Source organism: Anser cygnoides, chromosome 6 (genome assembly GCF_040182565.1).
Source record: "Anser cygnoides isolate HZ-2024a breed goose chromosome 6, Taihu_goose_T2T_genome, whole genome shotgun sequence".
Taxonomy (NCBI): domain Eukaryota; kingdom Metazoa; phylum Chordata; class Aves; order Anseriformes; family Anatidae; genus Anser; species Anser cygnoides.
In genome coordinates, this window is record NC_089878.1 from 14192964 (window position 1) to 14204370 (window position 11407).

At 41.1% G+C, this 11407-nt stretch overlaps 1 protein-coding gene across 2 annotated transcripts; it reads right to left on the reverse strand.

Annotated features, from left to right (window-relative positions):
• Window positions 1-258: 258 nt before the first annotated feature.
• SUMO1 (small ubiquitin like modifier 1) lies at window positions 259-11367 on the reverse strand. 2 transcript variants are annotated; one of them, XM_013171723.3, is made up of 5 exons: window positions 11344-11367; window positions 4795-4869; window positions 3593-3670; window positions 2154-2225; window positions 259-1132 (listed from the first exon to the last, which is right to left on the reverse strand). In XM_013171723.3, exons 1-5 carry the CDS (start codon window positions 11344-11346, stop codon window positions 1064-1066), a joined length of 297 nt encoding a protein of 98 aa, XP_013027177.1. In that variant the 5' UTR covers window positions 11347-11367; the 3' UTR covers window positions 259-1063. The 2 variants fall into 2 exon arrangements, with proteins under 2 accessions (XP_013027177.1, XP_047903067.1); XM_048047110.2 differs by lacking the exon at window positions 11344-11367 and adding an exon at window positions 9338-9494.
• Window positions 11368-11407: the final 40 nt, after the last annotated feature.

Below are 11407 nucleotides of genomic sequence, written 5' to 3' on the forward strand. Positions count from 1 at the left end.
TGTTCATGAAGTGAAGCAGTACATAACTACGTGAATATTCCCTAACATGACAAGAAACAGCTAGTAGTATATGTCCCCTGCAAACCAAGCACAACTATTTTACTTGGGCAAGTAGAAAAAAGTAAATGCTTTTATACGAGGTATACTTACAGAGTGCAACTTTTTCTACCTTCAATGTAGAGGTACTAGAAAAGCGTGCCCCAATCATCACTTTTCACATGTTTACTCATTTCCAAACACTTAAAAAGAAAATACAAATTGTTTATAAAATTGTTTTTGTTGTTTATTTTAAATGAAGCTGGTACAGACAATGTCCATTCAAAACCCACGTCCCAGGCCAAAAGGTACAAACAAGAGTGTCAAAGTAACACCTGTTGTCTGCTGCGAACATCCTTGCATGAATACCTGCATGTACTAATTGCTATATGAAGTTAAAATGCTTCTGGGATCTTCTGACAAGATTTAAGAATCATTAGGGTTTTCAATTCTATGTCTTCAGCAAAGCCATCTCTGGAGCAACGTACAGATGACAACAGTTCTAGCTTTTCCACTTCCAACTCTGATCTTCTTCGCTGGGCCATCAGCACAATTTAAGCAAAATAGCTCTGAGTTATGGATACACAATTTCTCCACAGTTTAGTTCTGAAAAACTTCATCTCGCACTGAAAGTTATAGTCCAGGAGTGAAACAGTCACACATCAAAACTTCAGGGCAGATATGGAAGTCATTAAGAACACTCGCCCACCTGGCAGATCTTACAACCTTCGTGTCTGAAATGCACGAACCTAGTGAACATACAAATGCATGTGTGTACATGTATTTCTAAAGGGGAGGGCAGAAGGGAAAAGGAGAGCAGGGTTGCAGCTGGATCACAAAAGTTCAGCACAATGAAAACAGAAACAATAGTGTATAATGAGCACGAGAATTCAAAATACCAGACGCTTGAAAATAAACTCCCAGAGATGGGGTGCCAGTTTCAATTCAGTGTTGAACACCACATTACAAAAGAACTATTATTTAAAAATAAAAAAGGATTAAGGGGAAAGAAAACAAACAGAAGGATCTAAACTGTTGAGTGACCCCCCGTCTGTTCCTGATAAACTTCAATCACATCTTCCTCCTCCATCCCCAGCTGTGAGAACAGAAAAAACAGCACAATTGTTATAAATCTGGTGTAATCTGTTATTATTCAGAGCAGGTCCTAGACAACCTATACAATGCTTTGTTGCGCTGTCCCATCGTAATTTGTCAAAAGACAAAGGGGTGATAAATTTTTTAATTGATATTTCACTACCCATCACTCATGATTTTTATTTTTTATTTTTTCCTTTAATCATATACATCTTGGCACATCCCAAAGTCAAAGCAACAATCTGATCTGGAAAATCTAAATCTACTTGTGGAGCAGTACACACCAGCTTGGAAGTAGCTAGTTCTACTTTTCTCGTAACCCCTTCTTGGGTAATAGATGCACAAGGACATAACCAACAACATAGTGCAGTATGCATAGTACTGCATAGTAGCACCAGCTGTGTAGCCATGTGGCTTATAAACAGCACGCTATTATAGCACAAGACAGCTAAGACCTAAAACTTGCAACTCAAAGCCTGTTTACAACTGTTCTCTCAAAGAAAATAGCTTGTTGAATTTCACAGTGCACAAGTTGGTCTAATTTGTTCCAGAAGCTCATTATTGTAACTCAGTTTTTCCTCCTGCTTTATCATTGCAATTGGTAAAAGTCACTGGACAGCAGAACTAACCTATTTTCTGTTTATTTACACTTCCATCTAATAAACGTGAACTAAATACTTATTTGTTCCAAAGCCAAACTGAAGGTCTATCTCAACAACTGACCAGTTCCCTTAGTCTTTTTTCCTCTGCTGAGTAACTACACCCTCCCTTCTGAGGGAATGTTACACATGTAGGTCCAATTAATGTTTTTTCTAACCCGTGTATAAACCTTTTTAAAGATTCTAGTCCGACAAGTATAGTCAGACTACATTTGACTAAATATAGTCTAAGAAAGTTGGCTATATTTAAAGAAACATCTTCAATCAGATGAACGGGCTAGCAGAACAGATAAACTAACCAATTTTGTATTTAGTTTTTCCAGTGAACTCTCTATACGTAACACTTTCTAGACAGAAACTCACCTCCTTGGGGGTATGATTATCAGTAATTCTCTGACCCTCAAAGAGAAACCTGAGTGAATTCATTGGAACACCCTAAAAAAAACACACAAGAAAAATCAATTGAAACTTGCATGTATTCATAAGAAAACATTTTCAAGAAAACCATCACACATGAAAGCCAAAAAGGAAAGCATTAGTTCCTGTTACAAAGGGAGCTCAGCTATTCTGTTGCCCCCATGTAGACTATTAAGTGACTCAAGGAGAATGATAGTGCTGAACTGCATGTTTATTCTCAAGTTGCACTGGAGTTCTAGCTCAACAACTGGGAAGATTCCTCAGCTTTGTTTTGTACTGTTTTGTACGGCATGCCTGTGTTAAAGCTGAATACCATACTTCACCCCAGTAAGTAAACTGAACGCCTCACCTTTTTCTCTTCTTTCCACTTACTCTACGAGCACAACAAACACAAGTGAAATATGACCTGTTTTGGGCATCAATTACATCTCAAGTATTGCTTGCAAATTTTTAGGTGTAACAATTCATAGGAAGGAAGGAAAAGCTCTTCACACTGCTCCAACAATCCCTCTTGGCCAATTTGGAAGAAATGTTTGTGGTCCCTCTAAGAGAAAGATTACGTGACATCAAAAACAGCAACTCTCCAGAATTCAGCCCAGGAGACAGATTTAGCTGTGTCTGTCGAAGCATGTATTTCTTGAAAGTAATCTGCACACATGCATTTCCAGTCAGTAAGAGTCCTGCATGAATAATTTCCAGTATTTTTTTTCAAGTTTCAAGTTCTTTGATGAATCACAATTTTAAGAATTTGTATTTGGCTACAAGTATCTGATATTTAATCTTTTCTTTCCTCCTCTAATAGGATAGCAAACCGTATAGCGGCATGCAGATATCAGCTTAAAAACACTGAAAATCTGATGTGAACAAGGTGTTTCTACAGAATTGACAAGTTCAATTTGTATCAAAGTATTAAAATAAAAAAGTATTTCATATGATTATATCTGAATATAGTCATATATATTATATACAAAGTGAACTACAACATGAGTGCTCAAGAAAAGGCCGCACAAGGCATCTATCCCCAAAGCTGGAGGCAAACTAGGCCAGGGCTGCTGGAAATAGCAGCAGTGAATCCACAATATCTGCCACAGAACCTGGAAGTGAAGTTATTGTCCTAGAACAGTAGTTACTATTTACCTACATCAACCATTAATATTGTGTATTTCTTCCGCTTAGGGCATAACAGGTAGCATTGATTGATGACCATATTAATGATAGTAACAGCGTCTAAGGCTGCCCTCATCTTAAGCTGCAGTCTTCTACAGCTTTAAGGGAATTTCATTTGGATCAAGAAAATTTTAAAGTAACTATAAACTCCTGTCCGGGCATTTTAAAAGATAACTTCTAAACAGCCACTATGTATTCAGTATCATTGTTTCACAAACCTGTCTTTGACAGTACGATTCTTTGAGTTTCTTGAGGTGCGTTGTCATTTTCACCTTGAAGTGAATTTCACTGCTGTCCTAAGAACAGGAAGGAAAAAAGTTACTCTTTCTAGTAACTACTTATTTTATCTATGGTCATTTTAAGACCTTCATTGATAAAAACTTACATAAAACTAGCACTGAACAGTTTAACCATTCATTACACAATTTTAACTATCCCTGTGCATACCTTAGGGGCTAAGTCATCCTAGAGGTTCATATTACGCACTCAATTCATTACTTTTGCAGGAAGTTCTATTTTAAAACAGGTGGCGTAACATAACCTTCAGCTCACTACGGACATCTTTGGATTTAAAAGTACTAAATACCATACTTGTTTCACACTCTGTGCTCCCCTCTTTAACCAGCTGATACTCTTAGAAAATCCAAACATACATATGCAGGGGACTTCTGCTTTAAGATTCCAAAAGACAAGTTAAAACTTGCATTTCAAATATATGTGAAACCTTGATCAATTACAGCAATTATCCAGAAGATACAGGTTGACTTGGCAACAGAACACTAACCTAAAATAAAATCTTAGGTTTCATTATTCCTTAGTCCCTTCTACCAGCTGTAAGGTATGAATAACTACATCTGTCAAAATGGCCACAGATAAAACAGACCACAAAAGGTTTTGCTCAAAAATCTCGTGGGTCACGCTTAGCTTTTGAACGTGTTCTTGTCATTGCTGATTAAACCAGCAAGAGGTAGGTTAGTTTAAGTCAGTCCTACTATAGGTCATCTGTCTCCAGTCAACAGCCTAGCAACCACACTAGTACTCCAACAAACAAAATTGAGTTAAATCAAATGATTTCGGGGTTCTTTGCAGAAAAGGAATTCTGTTCAAGAAGTATCTGGACATCTATTCAAACAACTTAAGTTCAGACCTGTAATTCACCACTTATTACCAACAAGCCTACCAACAAAATCTTCTTCCTATTCCTATCTAAGAGAGTTGATCTCACGGTTAGGGTACATGAATTCCAAAGACCTGAAGTTAAGACGATGCTAACACATTACCAGCAACTGGTAAATAGCTTTTTTGGGGGTTGGAGGGGAAGATAAGCATTGAAGAACTGAACGTATTAACTTCCATCTGTTCATTTCTATAACTCAAAAATTCACAGCATCCACCAAATGTCAGTTATGTAAAAACTCACCTGCCCAATGACTTTCAGTTTAATGTATTCCCCCTCTTTCTTATCTCCTAAGTCCTCAGCTGAAGGCTTTGCTTCCTGGAAGAAAAAAACATTTCAAAAATCTGTAATCAAAATCCAACACTTATTTTCACTGGACAATATGTTGGCTGCTGTATTAAATTCAAATTATTCAAGGTACTTCCTGTGTGTGTGAAAATAGTAACATAGAATTACGATAGGCTGTCTGCACGCAAGAAGTTAAAATGGAAGGAACACGAAGAACATGAGAAGGATCATTTGAAAAGATGACATGCAGAAATTAGAAATATGATTTTATACTAACTCCTAATCAAGCAGTCAGCAAAAAAATAGCAAGCGTACCAAGAGACTCAGATACTTGACAAAAATGGACAGCACGAGTAAACAGAAAACACTTAGGACACCGTATCAGCGTGAGGAGTGAACCGTGAAACATTTTTCCATCTAATTGCATCAACAGCAGTTACTGCTTTCAAAAGGATGGTAAGCTGCCTTTTCTCTTACGACAAAAAAATATCAATTAACAGCATCCTTCTGGCATGTTTGTTACAAGATTAATTCTTAAAAGTTAAAGTTGTACTTCTAAGAACTACAATGTTTTGATATCTTTCCAGGATAAGAATTAATTGTACACGCAAGTTTGATTCAACAATTCAAGCACTGATGCTCTTCAACTTGGTTTAAGTATTACATTCTATAAGGCATGAATCAAGGACAAAGTTTTCATGTTCACTGCTGATAGATCAGACAAGCCAAAAATCAGGCATTATTAACCCTATTCCTTGCCTGTCACTACATATTTTGGATAAGGCCTTTGGTTACATTCCATTACAACACAAAGAGGTCTTACGCAGACACTGCCGCAGATCCAGATGGTGCTTGATGAAAAACCTCCCAAGGAACAATGATACCCTGCTGATCATATTTCAAATCTACCTTTTATATTCTATTGCTTATCACAGTAGACAAAATAAGCAGAATACGTACAGGTACCTAAGGCTTATGTTTTCCTAAACTGGGGCTTTTTTGCTGAGTATGTAGAAATATCATGGACTCCACCTGGCCTGAATTTTGTTTTTTTAAATACCCACCCAGCACAACCTGGACTGCTGGGACTGATGTATTACTCTTCCAGCTCAAACCAAGAATTGACCTCAAGCCTTCAAGAAACTAAACACTCTCTCAGGTCTCCAAACAAGTCATTTTTGAAGCATTAAAGGAGTCTTCAGCTGTAACAGCAACCAGGCTCCCCAAAGTTTTTCCTTTCTATCATATCTGAACTCTAATCTCATGGGACTATTTTCAGGTATAAAGATATGCTGGCTTCCAGTCCTGACTCAGAGGAAAAAAAAAACAAAACAATAACCTGAGACCTGCTTTGATAACTTGCACAGACAGCATTTTTACTGTCTACATGCACGATTACTAACCTCAAGGAATTAGAAAGATTCAGATCTCTACTGATGCAAAGTATGTAACAAATTGTCTCCTGTTCTTGCTATCACTTGAAGAATTTATAAGAACATCCTGTCTTTTTACATGACATTTCCTATCAGTCACTTAGTTTACCTTTGCATAAGAACTGAATTGCACAGCAGCATATTATCCCAACAGTAGAGGTATTTGTAATAGTTCATGCACTTCTAGGCATTGTACCATTGACCTATTTAGCCCTCCCAAACAAATCATCTTGTAGAAGGTATAACAAAATATCATTACTACTATAACAGCACCTCTGGCCAATACAACTGGAAAGGAGGGATTCGTAAGATATTTGATCCCCACTCTCAGGGAAAGAAGACTCAAGTACCAAGAATTAATAGGGAAAGCTGCAAACCGTAGAAAAAGTAGAGGGAATCAGAGTCCTGAAACACCATACCATAAAGGTGCTTGTTTAAAGCCCCAGAAACCTCCCACCCACAAAAATCAGGGTAAAGACAGAATTTCAGGAAAAGAGAAATTGGATAAAACCAATATTGACCAAAAAGTTTGGTTTTTTTAAAAACAAAAGGTTTGAAACCAGAGTACAAAACCCATCAAGACTGAAACAGCTCCCTGCATTTTGTCAGTGCTAGCTATACTGCCAGTCAATGCCAAATGGTAAAGCCAGTAACAACAACAACAAAACACACTTAAGAACAAAGAAAGCAAGGAGAGTGCAAGTTACTAAACTACTACCACTGGCTAACAAAATCCCGGATAAACAATCCACAAGCAAACCTCCAGACTTTTACTCGCACTGTGAAAAGAACTAGTGTTTATTGGGGCATCACGAAACCTTACATTAAATGAAAAAAGGAAAAAACACCACACAAACAGCACAGGAATACCACAATGCTAAGTTCTAACTTTACATCAGATCCCTAAAGTTTTAAAGGCTTTGTCCCACAGCTTAACCTAAATAGCACAACATGAAGTAATATCTCACATTGCTATCAACACCAATCTCACGACCTTAAAACATCTGAAGTTTCTTGGATGAAATGCATTGAGCGTGCCAGGTATTTGCTGTTGCAGCTAACAGAACCACAAAACAAGCATTGTAAAAGTTGTAGGTTGCGGATTTCCTCCTCCAGTTTTCTGAAGTGCTCAAACTTCAATGTCCAAGACTTACAAAGAACATACTCAGTATACTTTAGAACTTTTAAACTCAAAATTGTAGAAGGAATAAGATTACAACACACTTCCTAACCCAGCAAATAAACTCTTACATTTGTTACACGAATGAGAAATTACATAGCATTGTATTTGCAGTACGTGAAAAGAAAAAATGCCTGCATCTAGATTCAATTAGAGCAAGAACAGCCCAAGATTCTTCATGGTAGGGATTTTTTTTTCCTCTGCCAAGATCCCACCAAGCAGCTATGTGTTTTTTGAAGTTTGCCCTTTTTACAAGTACTTTTCTTTATCAAAAAAGTTAATTTCCTATTGGAATCAAAGTAACTAAATCAAGTACACTTCTTGATTTATACCTAAAAGGACAAGCCAAAATTACAACTAGGGACAAATGGTGTCATCTTAAGAACTTAATTCCAGGTCCCCAAGGAAGACATAGTAAGCAATGCACAATTCTAGGCAATCTGTTATTCCAGTGGGCTTGATAAACAAACTAATAAGACCTACTGTTCTGCATTACTGTACATTTCATGGATGCTTCAGCAGCTGTTTAGCTCTTGTTGCACAGTCCCCCCAACAGTGTGATACAATATATGATAATGTTTATCTTATCTCTCTCCAATAAATAAATAAATAAGGGTCATTAGCCAAAGCCCTTTAAGATACGTACTCAAAAAAGGACAACATATACAGTGAATTTTATACATTTCAAGCAGCTCCAAAGAGCAAACACGTATATGTTATGTATGTGTTTTAGCAGGACTGGGCTGGAAAAGGAATTACCTAATGAAAGCTGCTCTGTGTTAAAACATGCCTTAGCTCACATACGCAGAGCACTACAGAATGGGTCATGCGAAGACAGGCCTACAAAATCTAGTTCAGAATTTACTTTTCCTTCACATGCAGCCACTTTCGTGCATTTCACTACACAGGAAGCGCACCCTAACTAGTTTCAGCAACAAGCTGTGCTTATAGCTGCACACTCGGGGACAGAGAGAGGCAATAGCACCCTCACCCACAGAGCTGCACGGGGCTTGAAAGGCAGGGGTCAGGGGAAGAAAACCACCAGCATGTACAGCACTGGTTTCTATTCACGGGTCACAACATATCAAGGTTATTCTGCTAACGAGGCACAGTATATACTAAGTTTTGGATACTTTTAATTTCCTGGCTGGCACTGAAACTATTCTCGACTTCACAGCATTGCAGGAAACCTTTGTACACACTGACATGGATTTTTCCAAATTCAGATTGTCACGGCAACGTTAAAAAACCACTGCCATCTGAAAGCAATAGAAGAGATCAAGTGAAACAGAACACAAATTAAAACTGGAATGCTGTTTTAACTTTCCACCAGCAGGCCACATAGCCTAAAGCCATAGATACAGCAAAGGGCTGTATGTGTGCCGTGCCAAGCAAGGCAGGAACTTGCCGTACGAGCAACTACTCGCGTCCCTGCCTGGGAAGTCGCAACCGGCAGCAACAGAGCGAGGCACGAGAAGAGAGGGCAGGACAGGGTCCCGCTGGAGGACTGGAGGTTTGATGTAGGCAATGCCGAACGGGGAAGGCTTGGGTTCTTCCCCTTCCTTTTTCGCTCCCCAGGCGACGGAGGAGCTGGCAGGCCAGGCCAGCTCCAGGGGAGCAGCGTCCTACCGCACGGCCGGGAAGCGGAAAACGAAAGGAAGCGGCTGCTGCGCAGCGGAGCCCCGCTCCCGGGGCTGTCCCGGCCCCATCCGAGGAGCAGACCGGGGGCGGAGAGCGGGGCGCCCCCACACGAGTCCCCCGGCCCCGCGGTCCGCAGGGGGCGGCCGGGCAGCTCCGCCGCCGCCCCCCGGGGCCGCGCGGCCCCCCGCCGCCGCTCCTTCCCCTCCGCCGGCGGCTCCCCGGGCCGGGCCGGGGGCGACCGTACCTGGTCAGACATGGCTCGGCCCCGGGGCGTGCGGCAGGCTCGGCTGGGCCGCTGCAGGCGCTCGGCTCCTTTCTCTGCCCGCAGCGCAAACACAGGCCGCGGCGCGGGCGGGATTTCCTGTGCGCCTGAGCTCACTTCCCGCACGGCCGCCCCACGGCTCCTCCCCGCCCGCCGCCCCCGGAGGGCCCCCCGAGCCCCGGCGGCCTCCCCCGGGCTGCTCACGGTCCTCCGGGGCGGGCGGCGGGGAGGGGAGCGCTTCGCTCCGAGCGGCCGGCCCGAAAAAAGGCAGGAAAAGGGTAACGGTAGCGTAAAATAGCTCCGCAGAAAGAGGAGATCCGTGACCGCTAGGTAGGTTAGCTTTACCAGCTGCTTTGGGGGAAGGGTAGGAGGCATCGCTGGGCAGAGCATATCGAGCCACATGGTCTTCGACCTCCGTTTACTGGGTTCTTCTGTAACACCAACCACTGAAGCAGCTGCACTTTGTATCAGCGCTGCTGTGCCTCCCTGACTGAAAGACGTGCTCCAAGTGTGACAATGTCAGGAGATGCACCTTCGTCAGCCAGTGAAGTACTACACAGTATTTAAACTTCTGTGAATTAGTTTTAAACACAACTGCTAAACCCTATCAGAATTAAGAAAAAAGACATACTCTATACAGAGTTATAACATTAAGATGACTTTTCTCATACAAGACCTGGCAGGCAGGAAGGCCTAATTTATTGATACTACACCAAGCTGACAGTAAAAGCCAATTATGAGTTCAAAAACACTATGGAAACCAACAAAATAAGCCATTTAAGGGCTTTAAGGCAACATACAGTACTAACAGAATTAAAAAAACATACTTAATGTTACCATAAACTTTGTTACTACTCACAAACAAAGACAGTTTTAAAAGCAGAAGAGGAGCCTTATAGTGATATCACTACAGCCTCAGACTCTGGCATGAAACTTAAGTGGAATTCTAAATTTTACTTATTGTTCCATAGAATTCTGTGATAACAACTAAAGCTCCCACAACCCAGAGTTCAGTTACCTATCCCTATGCACAACATAAAGACACAACAATGAAATCTGCATACATGCTAAGTATCCGTAATGCTGACTCTCTGCCCCTTCTTACTCACTGCGGTTACAGATATGTTACATCCCCAGGGTACAAGCTGTATTGGTGCAGTACCTGCAAAACTGGTCTCTGTTCAGCCCATAAGACACAGGCATGTCAACAGAATTCATAGCTTTATTTTTTAGCAGCCTAAACACAACAGAGAACACATTTAAAAATAAAAATAACACTTTAAAAAAGTCTAAATATACACACCCAAGCCTCCTCCCCAAAAGCCCAAAGCCCTTCCTGCTACTGCAGCCACCACCAACGCTGCATTACCTCCTTTAATAACCTCACTTTATTCTCAGGTGTATTATAACTTCTCTAATTTCTCTCATTTGCAACTACCGTCAAACAGCTGAAATCAGTAACATTCACCTCTTAATTCGAATGGAAGTTTAACTTCCTTCTCCACAGCTGTGCATGCAGTTCAAGAGGCAAGTGGTGTAGCATTTTTAAACCTATTGGCCCACCTATGCTGCACAAAGGCTCTCCAGCTGTTGAAAACAGCTTTCTTAAAACCAAACTTCAACCTAGACAATAATCTGTAATCTCATAATAGCAGTGCAGTTGCTTGGGAGGGGTTAGTGCTGGCAGAAAGGATGAATACCACGTTCTGAGTGAGTCCCTGAGCCAGCAGCACTAAAGCAGTGTTTTAGAAGTAGAGAACCTGGAAATTGCCTTTTTAGCTGAATGTCACCTCTGTGGTAATGTTATGAGTTCTTGGACATAATTTGGTTACAGTGTCTGAAGTACAAAAGTCTCTCCATGTGAAAAAATGGGGATTATGTGTAACCCGGTACTTCTCTGACTGTTGGCTTTCCAGCGTAGCTCCTACACAGGGCCAGGAGAGGCAGTAAGGCAGCACTGACTCATAGGAACGCCCTGCGGAACGCACCATCAACCCCCGGAGTTAATCAAGCCCAAGCATCGCTCCCTTCCTGCGGGCACGAAGCGCTCTG